This window comes from Misgurnus anguillicaudatus, chromosome 11 (genome assembly GCF_027580225.2).
Source record: "Misgurnus anguillicaudatus chromosome 11, ASM2758022v2, whole genome shotgun sequence".
NCBI lineage: Eukaryota > Metazoa > Chordata > Actinopteri > Cypriniformes > Cobitidae > Misgurnus > Misgurnus anguillicaudatus.
The window spans coordinates 23,203,338-23,219,569 of NC_073347.2; the positions used below are offsets into that span (position 1 = coordinate 23,203,338).

At 36.1% G+C, this 16,232-nt stretch overlaps 2 protein-coding genes across 2 annotated transcripts; both read right to left on the minus strand.

Moving 5' to 3' along the window:
- Positions 1-1,053: 1,053 nt before the first annotated feature.
- wnt8b (wingless-type MMTV integration site family, member 8b) lies at positions 1,054-8,138 on the minus strand. Its single transcript, XM_055170107.2, has 6 exons — positions 7,208-8,138; positions 6,612-6,645; positions 5,041-5,179; positions 4,247-4,372; positions 3,306-3,448; positions 1,054-2,184 (listed from the first exon to the last, which is right to left on the minus strand). The coding sequence occupies exons 1-6, from the start codon at positions 7,270-7,272 to the stop codon at positions 1,618-1,620; spliced, it is 1,074 nt and encodes a 357-aa protein (XP_055026082.2). The 5' UTR covers positions 7,273-8,138; the 3' UTR covers positions 1,054-1,617.
- An 864-nt stretch (positions 8,139-9,002) lies between these two features.
- Positions 9,003-15,880, minus strand: scdb (stearoyl-CoA desaturase b). Its single transcript, XM_055170106.2, has 6 exons — positions 15,633-15,880; positions 15,179-15,389; positions 14,452-14,582; positions 13,859-14,064; positions 12,211-12,443; positions 9,003-10,806 (listed from the first exon to the last, which is right to left on the minus strand). Exons 1-6 carry the CDS (start codon positions 15,651-15,653, stop codon positions 10,607-10,609), a joined length of 1,002 nt encoding a protein of 333 aa, XP_055026081.1. The 5' UTR covers positions 15,654-15,880; the 3' UTR covers positions 9,003-10,606.
- Between the last annotated feature and the right edge of the window lie 352 nt (positions 15,881-16,232).

Below are 16,232 nucleotides of genomic sequence, written 5' to 3' on the forward strand. Positions count from 1 at the left end.
TGATTTGTGAGGCGACTTGGTTCATGTTTTCCCTCTGTCTCAACAAAGTTAATTAAACTAGCCTTAAACAGTAAAGAAACATCCAAGCGCAAAAGCATTGGGAGTGCTTTGAGGATTACTCCAAAAGAAAAGGAGGCATTTGTGAAGAAGAAATTGAGAGAGGCGTGAAGGAAGGAAGACTATAATTAAATGCTGTCTTCCATTGTCTCTCCGCCCCAGGGTTATGTGACACCAGGCTGAAGAATACAAAAAGAAAAAGAGTATATGTGCTAAAGACAAAGAAATAATTAGATCTGAACAATTGTATATGGCAAATGATTTAAATTGTTGGGTATCCATGTTTGATTACTTTAATTTTTGCTAATATAACTCAATAGACATAACCCAAAAATCTTGTGCATTGATCTACAAATCCTCCTTGTTGATATTCAGGTTTTTTCGTTATCATTGGGAAGCACATTTATTTCCAAAATATATATTAGCACATGATATTTTACTATATAAACAGTGATAAATTCAGATGCATTGAGTAATACAACTACATTAAAAGGAAGGTTACATATCTTTAATTATGAAAGTAAGGTGGAAAAGGCAACACAAAAAAACTAATATAGAAAAACAGCACTAGTATCTGTGCAATAAATTAACAATATACAAAGTGCTTTCTCTTATTTACATTTCATATACAGCATCAGGGTAAAACTATCAGGATGCTAAACAGACAAGACATAAGGAAAGAAATGTGTGTATTTTGGACCAATAACGAATTCAAACCCTCTTTGTATGATCAACCAATAAATTATAAAATAAAATACATCCATGTCCAAATTACTACCTTAAATTTAAAAAAGTTTAATCTAGTTGCCTGTGCAATTCTACACTTTTAGAAAAAAGGGTACCCTTTAAAATGGTCCTACACTGAAAAAATGATTCATTGAATTTAATAAAAAAAATTTAAGGTAAGTGTTTGCAATCAATTTATTTAATCTACATTTAAACAAAAAAAGATTAGTAAAGTAAAATTAAATATAAAACTTTTGTTTAAATGTAGCTTAAATAAATTGATTGCAACCACTTAAAAAAATTGATAAAAATCAATATTTTTTTCAGTGTAATATGTCCTATTTTGGTACAGATGGGTACCTTTGAGGTACCAGTATGCACCTTTTAGGTACAAAAGTGTATTTTTGAAAAGGTACCGCCTGAAGTGACACGTTTTGTACCTTCTTGTACCTTGAGTGTACTTATAACTACTTAAAACATATTTTGATAAAGTCGAATTTCAAATGGTTTACATTACATTTTAGCCAATTTGATTAAACTTAAAGATTTAGGCATCAAAAAAGTTTTAGGTTTGTCCAAAATCTGAATGAAGAGTTTTTTTGTGCCCTAAATGTTTGATGTGATGTTCAGTGCTATCTTAAATTTTTGAAAGATATATGGTGGTATCTTACTGTACATGCATTTTACAACTTAAGCCACGTCTGCAATTGAAATGATACAGATGAAAATATGTGCTCACAGTATAAGATCTCCTAGAGATCTTAGGCCTCCATTAAAGCATTCTTTACATGTTTCTTTTAGCTAAGGGTGAAACAAACACAACTAGTAAAAACTCTAAAGCTTCTTCTTTAACCGATAGCTTTTCCTGCGGCTGGCGCTGCTATCGTTCTTGACTCGCTTGGTCCTCTTGACACAGTAGTACTTTGTGACAGTTTTACGGCACTGCTCGCATTTCACGGCACAACACCAATGGAACTTGCAGTTGCAGCTAGAAACGGTCTCAGCCCTGCGCTCCTCTACGGCCAGACCGCAATCCAAACACAGCCGCTTACAGCTGCGCTTCTCCCATTTGGTCAGGTTCTTCCCTTTCCTCAGGCATTCACGGCCTTCTGTACCTGCCAAGCCTAAGGTCCGGTTCTCCAAGCAGTAGTCGGGGGAATCCTCCAAATGCACCAGCTCTTTACGTGAGATTGAGCTGAAGGTCTCCGCGATTGCCCCACGGCTGGCTGCGCTGTTGCCTGCGCCGCGCAGCAGGTCCACCTTCAGAGCTCTGTGATATTTCTCCTTTAGATAGTTGCCCACCTCACGAAACTCTGGCAACTGCAGCCAGCAAGTCTGAGTTGTGCAGCTGCCAGACACTCCATGGCACTTGCACGTTCTCTGCATGGTTCCTTTTACTGCCTGATTGGAGAGAGGATCTGGTGTTAAAGAATTAGCAATGCACTTCTGTAGAGAAGAAGTTTCATTCAGAGGTTCATTCAGAATGGAGGGTTCACATTTGTCGTTCATTCATGCATTCTAGAGGCAAATGTTCATGTTTAAGAACTTTCTAATTAGGATTGAGCTCGCCAGACTTAATATACAATAAGAAGGGCTATACATCGAGAAAGAAACGAAAAAGCAGAAGGAAACTTTGAGTTAAGAGGAACCGGTTCAAGGTTCAAGTCTGGGGTTTTCTCTTTTCTGGTGGGCGTAGAATAATTCCTGACTTCGGCTGAAAACAAACAGCTGTTCGTTTGAAAAGGAACCCCTCTTTTCTCAGGGAGGCACTCGCTATGCGTTCGCCGCAGAATCAGGGTTTCACATCGAGATAGATTGTTCGGCACAGGAAAGGGGTGTATTTATTTTGCATAGCCATTGTCGACGTGTTTTCTGTCGTGGACAGACCCAGTGGTAAGTCCATTGAAGAGGAAGTGAAAAAGAATTCTTTCACTTTTTTTTAGTTACAATGATGCTCCAGGTGCCAATCAATTGACAAAACCTGCAGACGGGGCACAGGCAGGATAAACAAAGCGCACTTCAGCCACATGGCCGTGATCCCCGTGGCTTTCTCAAGTACAACAAAGACCAACATAAATGTAAGATCCTTATTGCAAGAATAAAACTAAACACTTATTTGGGAAGCAACAGAATACAGAACCTTTGCAAAATGCGGACCCCTAGGTCGTCTAATTAAGCTCGCACCACTGATCCCAAGAACCTCAAGTTAAGGGCCCGTCATAAAGGACATTCACGGGCTGTAAATAGGCCTTTCTAGTACAACACACTCTATTGGAAGAACGAGTGGCACCTTGCTTATAAGGCTGTGAATGAAACTCTTGGGTGGTACGCTATCATTAGAAGCGCTGAAAAATGATTCAGAACGCACTCCACAATCAGTCGGCCTGAATTTTATGGCGCAAGTGCAAAGACCCCAACCAGCATGATTGAATTCACCGTCCTCCTAAAGGCTAAAAGCTGAGACAGAAATTTGGACTGGAAGACTGAAGATTTCTTTAAAAGGCAAAAATAACTTTACGTACCTTGCGTCCCACTTCATTGTTGTGCAGGTTCATGGCCGCTCTCGCATCCTGTCCGGTTTCCAACGCGTCTACAAACTGCTTAGAGATCACTTCTCCGAATCCCACGTTATCACTGCACCCTCCCCAAAGCCACCCTTGCCCACCTGAGACAGCAAAAGCATGATGTTTATAACCAGACAAAATAACACTGTCAGAAAATTTTAAAAAGTACAAATTTTTGCACATATAGGGGCCGTTTCCTGGACAGGGATTAGCTGAAACCAGGACTAGGACTTAATTTATAAAGAAATAATTGACGACGGGCCATTAAATTATAAGAAAATAATGCACACCCACGGTGGTAATGCAGCACGACGCGTGAATTCAAAAAATTCAATTCTTCCGCTTATACCACGGTTACCACAAACATTGCTCTGGTGCCTATTTTTAAGATATTTTAAAAGTTAGGTGTGCAGCTATCGAAAAATAATGCATACCCGTGGAACATTTCTCAACCAATCAGAATACAGCATTCAACCGACCCATGGTATAACTAGTTTTAACAAACATGCCTTACTAAATACATTACTTGTGTGCACTTTGAGGCGAAAAAAAAAAAAAACAAATGGCACTAATGTATTTTAAGATATGTCAGCGCAAGTTGGTTTCAGTTTGGACAGCTCTTATTTATTTTAGTCTAGGAATGGTCTGATCCCTGTCCGGGAAACCGCCCCATAAAGTTCTTATTAGTACCTCTGAGGTACATATTGGTACCAAATGTATACATATCTATACCCAAATGTTACATATTAGGATTTTTTAAAGGGTACTGTCCCAGTGACAGCTTGGGACACAGTAATGTTACTTGTATATATGCTTTTGAAACAGTAGCTACATATAGCATATTAATTGACTGTCCAATATTTTTGTTTTCAGTTTACTGTTGAGCTTCAGTTTATCACCTCGTTGGCCGTTCCGGGTATCATCGCACCCACAGTTGTCAAAGTCACCAAGACTGCAGTTTCTGGTTAGGGTGTACATAACCCCAGCAGAGCTGATAGCGTGAAAAAACGCAGTCTCTCTGTTTGCTGTGAACACAAGTAACAATTACATTAATTTACTCTTGTACCTTTACAAAGTACCTTAACTCTCCACGTTTTTACAATGTTTAAAGTTGTAAAAGGCATCAAGGAGATATTTCGACTCTGGAAATTATATGCAGGCAGATGTTAAATCTTATTTTGACACAATTTTCCCCCAGCAACAAACATAGACTTGTGGTGTTGGTCTACTCTCATACATTGTCAGTCTGAGGTCGGCATTGGACTGCAACAGGTCTCTCTTTGGCACTTGAGGAATCCCTAATGAAAAGAGTCTGAGGCAAACCTTTGACCCACACCCTTTGACTTGAGAGGGCGTCCATTTCACTTACTCACTCCGGTGCACAATATACCCTTGGTGGCTTTTCTATTTGCCTATTAACAGACTAAGTTTAATTGACTCAAGAATGCAGTGGTTTCATGCACATCAACATTGGAAGAAGCTTCTTAGTGCATTTAGCATAATCATTGTTTGTTTAAAGTGGTGTAACTGGGATTGTTACGACTGGGATTTGAATCATTAAACACGTTTGCGAGTTATATAAAAAGCAAACTCTCACTAACTTCTATTCTAATAATATGTCCATTTTAAGAGATCGGCAAATTTAAACGAATTCATAGATTATGATTTCACTATCAAAGGTCAAAGTTCTCACCACTTCTCAGTCCACTGTGGGTGGAGAGCTGAAGAGCCCTCTCTGGACAGTTCCAGCGATCCCACGCAAACTGATACTTGCACTCCTCGATCCCACTCTGAGCTCCAGCGGCCACACTGCTGGAGTAGATCAAGTAAGCCTGAAACGATGCAAATCAAACCAGATAATTATTAATGTAGCTCTATGTTATTCAATTGGTAGAGCATTGCATTAGTATTGTAAAAAGTCATGGGATTGAGCCCCATGAAACACTGCACTCTCTGAAAAAGCTGTCACTTGGGCAGTACCCTTTGAAAAGGTCCTAAAATGTACCATTTAGGTACACTGTAAAAAAATCTGTAGAAATTGCAGCTGGGTTGCCGGTAACTTACCGTAGATTTAAATTTATGTTTTTTTTTTTTTTGGCAACATTTTGTAAATTAACATTAAACATTTACAAGTCTTTGTCTTTACAGAGTAAAACTAAAAAAACAGCATCAAGCAAAACATTCTGGGAAACAAAATCTAAAGCAAAAAACAGAAAAAGGTTGATGATGATTTCTGGTTCCCAGAATGCTTTGCATGAGGCTGTTATTGTATAGTTTTATTCTGTAAAGATAAAGACTTGTGAATATTTACAATTTATTTAACTTTGAACAAACTCTTGCCAGTAAATAACATAAATTTTAATCTACAGTAAATTACTGGCAACCCAGCTGCAATAACATTGTAATTTCTACGGAATTTTTTACAGTGTACTAGTATGTAGTAATATGCACTTTTTAGGTACAAAGATGTACTTTTTGAAAAGGTACCGCCCCAGTGACAGCTGCTGTACATTAGCTTCTGAGAGTATATAGCACAGTATGTACAGTAGGCCTTTAGGAAAAAACTTCTATATATGTATAACTATAAATGTAGGGTGTTCACAAAAGCATTGCAACAAAACTATAGTAAAAAAAAAATTATTATACATGGTTGCATTAATTGGGAAATAAATTAACATGAAAAAAAACACTGAAATTAAGTCTTTATTAATATAGTACAGTTTCAGAATTATACTTAATTTTATGGAAAGAATACAATAAATATCAGAGTAAATGGTTTCCCCGTGGTAAAACTTCAGAGACCCTTCACAAAACACAAACTGTAAACAATAAGGGTCTATGTAGCGTGCTGAAACTGTGGTTTATACAATCTAATATGTCTCAAGTGGTTTAGAAGAGACTGCACTACAAGTGCTCTCACGGACGGCTGGGTTGCTAATGATGACCACCCACCAAAGGCCCCTTCCCTGGCCACTCAGTGAAAACTCCTCACAACTTCACATTGTGAATGAGCTCAAGTGTGTGAAAGCTATATGGTCCAGTCCACCCCAAGAAGCAAGTAATACCTAATAGAAGACACATGCTAAAGAAATACAGCACCTGTGCTGTGAAAATCTTTTCATTTGATACTTGCTTGCACTGTGATCACATGCATGCCCATGCATGTCAAATATTAACTACTTAAATCCGAGAAATATTTAGACTTTTTGAAGTTTCTCCTGACTGATAAAGGTCAGAAAAGGAGATCAAAAGATGTTGGCTTACCTTTGGGCCAGTCATCAGGAAATTATTCACTGACCTGGAAGATAGATCAGCCTAATTTAATCAGTGTTAAAGTGTTTGAGCCACACAGAGACAATACTTTTACATGTCCCACTTGAGATTAAGAGAAAATCACGCTGAAATGCCTTACTGGTTACATCATAAACATTACAAAATGTTTTATATTATATTTATTAGAGCTACAACAAAGTAGCTAACGAAAGAATGAGTACATTTATTAATAATTAATACATTTATTATTACCAAAACAAAATATTAAGTAATTTATTATTTATTCAGCTATTTTTACAACGTGCCTTGCAAAAAACCTATTCATATGCGTTACATATTCCAAAACTGAATTTAGCAGTTAAAAATGCATGAAATGCGTTTAATAAAATCATTTTTCCGCATGCCACCCAATGCAACAAGAGTTAAAACATCTTTATCATGTGATAATCAGCTAAAATGTTTTGTTTAAAAAATATATTACAATAATAGACTAGAGATTTTTTATTATCAAGAAAATGCATTAGAAAAAAACGCGATGTTATCACCAAAGTCATTTGCGTAAACGCCAAAAGAACAACTGAACTTACCAACTACAGCAAGACTTCATGTGCGCCATCAAAATGAAAGAGTAATAATAAACCTCCCACTGCATGAACAGCCTGAGAGAAGTCCGGCAGCAGACTTTTCGTCACCTTGGAAAGCAGAGGAGTCTGCAAGAGCTCTATATAAACTACATCCAAAATTTAGAGACTGGGGGTCTCATGTGTGAGCCAGGGGGGTTCTGAAATGGAGCTCCTCTCATCCCAACAAGAGATTATGTGCTTAATTAAAGATTTTCCCTTTTCTTACTCGTTCAGCCAATCAGAACTATTGTACCAGAGAGAGATTGAAATGATCAAAAGGGCACCCTGGGCTCCTCAGGGACAAATAGCTGGGAAGAGCTCCCTGCGTGCTAACAGTTGGAGTGAATTAATATGAAATCGGGATGGCATCTCTAAGGTTGTGCCTTAAAACTCAATTTCAAGAGCGGCATGAAAGGGTTTGATACAGTGGTGGCTTATAACGCTTATAGGGATTACTGGCATTATCTGGTGCATCAAACGATAAATGTTATTTGTAGTGTTAAGATGCTTTTTGGATGTTGCAGGCCTCGCGAGCGCATTCATATTTATTAAGGATGCATATCTGGTACAAAAAATAAAATTAAAGCAGACAAATTAAGGTAAAATTAAGGTAACCCCCTTTACTAGCCTAAAACGTGAGAATCGTACAAAACGCTAATTTTTGAGGGGCGGGGACGAATTAAGAGATTGTTAAATACAGCAGGAATTTACATAGATAAGGAGGATTAAACCGAATTGATAAGATTTGTGTTTGCAGTTTATTCAGGGGGACTTTATAATTTTTAAAGAGTGTTGTTTTATTTTCTCTCTCAGTTAAGTCCTTAGCTGACCCTTCGTGACCTTTAGGATCTGATTCTTTGACGTCCGCGTATCTTCTTGTGTGCAAATTAGGATTAGGAAAGTTATTTGAGAGATTCTAGAGGGATGTTTTTGGATTACCCCATGCATGAAAAACGTCCCTGAGACTGGTTAAACACACGTGGGGGACTAGGAAAAAGTATCTATGAGTTCATTTAAATGTAAGAGGACCTCATGACGCAGCTCCAAAAAATATTAAATAGAAAAAATCTGATTTTAAATGTTTAATTCTAAAAACTATAAATACAATGTAGCTAAACAAACATTAAGTCGCAAAGTTCTTATTTTAGGCTAAACCGATCAAGTGGCAGGTTGCAACCATCTTAGTCATGTGTTTTAACATTCCGTATGTTTCATAAAAAGGTTGATGATTGGTCTAATTTAAATCCAAATAGTAAGACTGATTAGCGCAAACGAATTGCTAGTTGGTCAAACTTGTACTAACTTCACGGCTATGCAAATAATAAAGACTATAAGTGGCAAAAAAACATTGCGTTTTGGTACACCCATTGTAGGGTATGAGAGACATTTCCCCAATAATTTTTAAAATGTAAGTCATTTAATCGCCCATACATTGATAACGTTTTTTATAGGTAAATTAGCTTACATTAAAAAAATTAATGATACTTTACAGCATTTATTTATCTTAATTCATCTTCATTTCAGCATTTAATGACATAGTTTTAAAATCAAAACCTGCACTTTGTAATCGGAAAATGCACATTAAACAAGCATGAACAATTGTGTAACACAATTTGTGTTGGCATTAACTCACATAAACAAAGATTTATAAATGCTGAAAAACTATGTAGGCTATTGGTTATTGTTAGTTCATGTTAGCTAATGCATTTATAATGTTAACAAATACAGCCAGACGCGAAAAAAGGTTGCTGACACTATGTTTTCAGATGTACACATATTTTTATTCAATTAAGAAACGATTAATATTGATTCATAACAAAACTCATGGTACAACTTGCAAAACTCTCCCAATTATACAAATCGTAGTTTATTTCATGGTACAGTGAAACAACATTGCTTGAAAATGTGCCCATTAAGGCTCCCAAACATCAAAGGTCAACACTGTATGTAAAATATATAGATCATTTTTGTTTTCTTCTTTTTAACATGGGTGTATGTTTTAAATATATATTTTAAATATATATAAAGTTTTTCTGTTGTTATATTTTGAGTGAGCATGTGGTTATTCATTTGTCGCAGGGACCCAATAAAAGATCCATGCATAAGCATTAATGCTCACTATTTGGAAATGTATCTGAAGCTATAAATTATCTTCTTTGTATTCCACTTCTGGGTCTAGCCAAAAAAACGTATATATCTTGTATAAGGCAAAGGGCAAGTTATGAAAACAAACTTTACATGTTCAAAATTTCAGTTCATGTAATAAAGGACAAATAAATGTCTCACAATAAAACTGTAATACATTAACCCCAACAAATAAATATGATTACATCATTTTAGATAGTCTTTTGAAGCTTCAGTGCATTTAAATACGAATACAGGACACCACAACAATATTAGCCAGGTCTTTTAAAATATAATTTCAAATTCAAATTTATGGTGAATTAATAAATTTACTTGAGAAAATTCATTTAGCACACCGTAAAAATTCTATCAAATCAACATATATTTTTATGTTACTTTAAATTGACAAATTACCTTTTTTATAAATTATGACAACTTATCATAAGGGGTTGAATTGACTTGCATAACCAAGTTGTTTTAATTTCATGCTGCAATTTTTTTTACAGTGCTGATAATACAACTTTTGCCTTGGTGTGTAGCATCATTTCATAGGTACTGTTTCTAACAACAATGCCAGAAGATGAATAATCCACAACTTTTTCATATAAACTGTCTATACTGAAAAACAAATATTTATTCTCACTAGAGCTCAAAGCAGCTAGGTGTAGTTTTGCTAAAGCATATAATTTTCCAATGACCTCAAAACCCATTATCTGTGTCCTAGCACTTTTCTGACTTGTAACCGCATATACTTTGATCAGTAATGCTATTTATATTTCAGATAGAACTCAGCTTTAACCACCTAAATAGCAAAGAAATTAAAATATTGCCAGGTGATTCGTATATATAGACAGATGCAAAGCACACTGAAATTTCTAAATCAGAGCAGTTATTATTTAACCAGGGAAATATGGGTCAACCTATTCATGAGAGAGGGCTGTAATGAGGCACATGGCTGTTTAACTAGTGAAGTACCATTTCTTGCCACTGGAGGCAGAGGGAGATATTATTATCCTCCCAATCTGTGGTCTTTACCATCACCAAAACATCTCCACAGTCCAATACACTTTATGAAAAGGAAAAAGATTTCTTAGAATGAATGTTAGTACAATGCACTCTAGAGTTTCTTATCTAAGAGTGGATACAAATCAATCTTCATTGTACATGGTGAAATGCCGCAAATGCATTTGTGTATTTTGGCTTACCGTAACATTTTGTTTATGACATAAAATGAATAAATTAACCACTTTTGTGGCTGCCATCGCCAGTGCGTTTAACACGGGCCATGACAGTCTCATGGGGTACCCTTCTGCAGTTCGAGGCCAGGCCGAAGTAGCACATGAGATCTATAAATCCTTTTGTCACATTCAGCTGACTGCCAAACTCACTTGTAGCATAATCATGGGGGAACGTGTGATGGTAGTTGTGAAATCCTTCACCTGAAATTAAATGATAAATGATATATTATCCAAACATTTTTCACATGCAAATTGAGTGTAAAAAACATACAAATCCATTCCTGTAGCATAACATTATCATAATCTTTAGGGATATGTCCCGAATGACATTTAGTTGTTATTACTATGAGCCCGGTTTAGTTGAGTTATGCATTCAAACAGTATGCTATATAAAGGCAATGTAAATGATTTAAGTAAGTAATGCATACAAAGCTTTTTGTCATAAATGGGTCATTCTACAAAAAGGTGGAAATGCTTGTCCCTTGCTTTTGCAGACCCCTTAATCATTTAATTTGACCCAATAATATATATTTAATAAATATACTGTCCTTAACATGATGAGAGAGTTTATTTATGTAATTTACTTTTTTGTTCCTTTTTTAAACTTTTTTTTAAATGTCCTGAAAATTGCCCTGTCCCTTTGATCATACATGAAAGTTGAACTGTGTACTTATTTAAAACCATGTTTTTTATAAAACAAATCTAATTTACATGTACCTTTAACCCTGTATGAATTTACCACAACACTGAAATGGTAAAAAATACACTATTAATATGAATAATATCAAATAAATATTTGTCCCCCAAATTTATGTCATTGGTGTTACCCTACCCAAAGCACCTTTATTTTGAAACAATGCATCAGCTCTTTGAAGTTTTTCATGCGCAAGAGGTCAGTGAAAGAAGTGCAGTGAAGGAAGGCAAAAGGTTTGTGAGATGTCTTACCTTATTTGTCTAAAATATCATGATATATCTAAGAATTTTGAGATAAGATTTTTTGGATGTCATTAGTGTTACTCTTTTTTATAGCTGGGAGTGTTAAGATCTGTACATAAAAATACATTATACTGAATAAGTATTCATCTCTGATGAAATAGCACACGGCTAATGGCAGCCATTTTGTTAAAATGTTTGTTTTTTCTGTAAATTGTCATTAGTGTTACCGTCATTGGTGTTACCATCTTCTCTAATGAGTACTTCCTAAGCACTATTGCTTTAACTGACCAACATAAAAGCATACAAACAAAACAAGATGGAAAAATGTTTAAGTTTATAAGTTTTATCATATTCATTATCTATTATTATTCTCATTTTGTCAGGTATTGAAGATACAACGTCATGGATTCTTTATTAAAATGTATTAAAAATTAAACATAGATTAAGCTCCTCGTTTTGCGGATTCATAGATTTGAAAAGTTAATTAATGCTATTATAGAAGTTTTGGGTGTTTTGAAAGAAGTTCATTTAAGCAGATTTCCATCCCCCGAATTCCACCTTTTCTATGGATGACCCAAATCTGTACTTATTTAAATGTAATTTATTCAATAGACCCCAATTTACCTAACTGTAAAATATAAAGTAAAATAAAGAAAAGACCATTCTTACCGATGGCGCTAAAGGCAACCAGCTTGTTCTCTCTAGGATTGATGTTGTGGTCATAGGGTCTCATTCCCCACATGTGAGCTGCACTGTTGACCAGCCAACTTGCATTAAGGACCAATGCATATCTCAACAGACAAGGAATGAGGTAACTCATCCAAAGACTCTCTTCCCAAAAGAACCAAGGTACCCACATGGGAATGAAAAAGCACATTACCAGCACAGACAACTTGTAATACCTAGAAACAGAGAACAGAAAAATATTTCAGAACAAGCATGTATTTGTTTCTCATGTTTCAAATAGCACCTGCTGTACAGTATAAACCTCAGCTGTAACAGAATAAAAACACTTGAATGCTGACGAACCAGCTATTCTCCCACTATCTGATTTGGCAAGCCTATAAAGCATTTTGGAAGCATATCAAAACATTAAACCCTTATGAAGAAGTTCTGGATGTTTACTGGATTTTATCCAAGGTGATAGCCCTGATCAATTATTTTAATAGACAAAACTAAATGCCGGTTCTTAATGGTCCTGGCTGTAGGAGTGTGAGAAAAAAGTAACCACAAAAACCATTTCTTTTTGACCATAAGGAATTATAAAACCTTGATCAAACTGGACCAAAAGTATATATTGATTTACATTGATTACTACAGATTTTTTATATTTTATAGCAATTACAATGCAGCATTATAAGGATGACTTTGTTCTGTGAACACAAAGGAATATATTTTGAACAATGTTTGTAACAAAACCTTTTTTGGTAAGCACCATTGACTTCCATATAATTGTTTCTGCTACTATGGAAGTGGATGGTGCTTCTGCTTCTTGCTTGTTCACAAATATCTTGTGTTCAGCAGAACAAAGACATTTCTTGAAACAACTTCCAATTCTAGGAAAGAATTTCCATTTTTGGTAATAGTAATACTATATGTAAGGGATAACGTAGAGGCAGCCGCTAGTTATCGGGAAATAAGCCCTGACAGTGTGATCAGTGTGATCGGAGGGTCTTGTATCACACTGAAGGGGCTTATTTTGCGATAACTACAGGCCGCCTCCACATTATCCCGCTTATTACACGGCTACTTGCCACATAAGAAAAAAAACTGGACATGAATATGAATTTGAAACATTTTTTTGGCATATTTGTTTTAAATTAACATTTTTATCCTTCCGCAAAACTTTGTACAGATGCATAAAATGATTGTAATACCTTATTAAGATCCTCTGCTTCATACTTGTCTGTCTCCATTTTTGTCTTTGAGAAGTTTTAGTGCCCATTCTGTATTTTTTTGTGTGTTGGCTTCGTAGCTGTCATGCTCTATTTTGTCAAGTTCAGTCTCAGTAAGCTCTCTGTGTCTTGTCGTTGTTCGTTCTTTTATCCCCTGTTTAAATGTTTTGTTTTTTCCGTACATGTTAAAATCAATGTCAAAACTTTCCATTCTTAATTGTGGTTGTTCAGTGTTTGTCACAAGATGGCGCCAAACAGTAATCTTTATTGGCGCGGAGCGATTTTAATCGTACAAGTAGTACCGGCTATGCGTTATTACTTTGGCGTGGTTATTATTTGAAAAGAACGAACCTGCAAATGTCTCAACTGACCAATCAGAATCAAGCATTCCAGAGAGCCTTGTAATAAAAAAATATACTTGCCTCCTCTGAAACATTACAACTCCATCTGCTTTAAGATCACTGAGCTCCAGCTTCTTCCCTTTCTCAATAACATCTGGGTGTTTACGGACCAGCAGCCAGCCAATGTGAGCGAAAAAAAATCCCCTCCGGGCATTGTGTGGGTCTGCATCAGTCTCCGAAAACTTGTGGTGAACGCGATGGTCTCTGGCCCACTCATAGATATCATTCTAAATGCGTTTGAAAACAAACAATGCACAATTAGCAAATTACCTTTACGTTTCACTGCATCTGAACATTTGCTTTTAATCCAAAGTAACTTGCATGCGATACAAGGTATATATTTTATCAGTAGGCCTATGTGTGTTCCCCGTGTATCGAACCCATGACCTTTTGTGTTGCTAATGCAATGCAGTACACTTTGAGTTATAGGGACCCATTTGGCATGCACTTATTTCCAAAACAATTTACAATACACTTCTAGCTGATTTTTGTGGTACAGACTTGGGTGAATTTATTTGCTCAGGAGCACAATGGTGATAGTTGAGGTTTGACCCATTAAGCCCATATTTTAACCAGCATATGAGATGTAATTTAGTTTACGATTGCTGGTTTACCTGAAAAGCCATGGAGTTTGCAACAGCTAAGAAGATTCTTAATGGCAATGAGGCTTTGTAGGACCTGTGGCTCCAAAGACGATGGGCGCCAGCAGTAATTCCTAGAGCACTTATCATGAAACACACTCCGCCTGTCATAAGGGAGAAAACAAAAATATTTAACTACACACATGTCATTCTAAGTTATTCTGTAGTTTGTAATGGTGTGTGTGCCCTTGATTTGTTCTATTAGAGGACAATATCTTGTTGTGTTTTGTCAGACAAAACTGCAAGGGATGTACACAGACTGTGAAGAAGAGTGTACTGTTATAACCCTGCACAGTTTACAATGGAGAGCCTATTTAAACAGCAATCGTTCATTGTTCTACAAGGCACAATATAATGCAATTATGCAATGCCAAAAATGCACCAAACAGAGAACCACGGTTTTGGGATTTCAATATATTCTTAGGATTGCATTTCTCACACAAAAAATAGACAAAATCACAAATTTAGCAGAAATACAAAATGCAATGATATATTTTTACTTTTGGGGGGACATTAAACATTGTTTAATGGTCAAAATAATGAACTACATCTGATAAGTTTAGCTATTCACAACTTTGGATCTTAGATAACATACGTGCGCACGTGACATGTACCATCAGGCCAGGATAAATATAAATGGTTTATTTAAATAAAATGACATCTCACATAATGAGAAAAAGCAGTAATATTAGCTACTCACTCCATATGAGGGTTAAGGCAGAGGCGGATGGTATAACAATCAGTCCATAAAGAGCTCCTATGTGCAAGAGAGACATTAACACGACGTTTCTCCAGACTATTTGTCTTGGAGGACTCGGGCCCTTCTTCGGTTTGTAAGAATCATCATACACATCTTCTGTAAAAGAGGTTTCGTCCATCGCTCTTTTGCTCTTGGTTGTCTTTATTGACATCTGTCGAGAGAACAATAAGTCGATTATATTTTCATCACCGTGACTAAAGCGCGTTTTTTTCCAAATATCAGGCTATTTTCTAGATAAAGCCCTGTTCGACAAATCCAAGCATGCAATGAATATCAATGAACGCATTTTAATTCTGGACATAAATGGATTTGTCTCTAATTGGTAGGACATCTGTGGCACGCGCTGAAATAAACGCTCATTCACGCGTCTGTTTGTTCTGTAACACGCGCTTACCTTTTTCTGCGACGCAACCATGAAGGCTTATTGCAGTATGACTGATGCGTGCCGCCAGGAAGAGAGAGAAGACGTCGAGTGATTTTTTTTCTCACCTAAGACCCCGATGTCGATTTTTGGTTGTTTAAAATGATGCAATTGGGCGAGGCTGAAAGGATGCCATCTACCCTACCAGTTTCATTGGTTGCCTGGTTATCTGATGCTTATGTTGAGAACGACATGTTCACTATGCGTTATGATTATTATGCATCGCTAAGAGTTAACTCGGTGCGACACAAATTAGGTCACACTGATACAAAGCTCGTGCATTAAAAATGTCCACAAATCTGATTCCCAGTGAGTAGTATTAAAATGATTTTAATTCGGTTTTATAATGCCAGTTAAAATAATAAATTTCATCTAGCTCAGCATATTTATTATTTTAAAAAGGAAGATGTTAATTCAGTGTTGATAATATAAACGAACACATCACTGGTTTAATCTTAGATAAATAGCCCTACATACATGGGTTTATTTGTAAAGCAACCTTTTCACATAAATTCCCCCACTCACAATTTCTAATATGGTATTCTAGAGCTTGCATAACTGTATGTTTGTTAT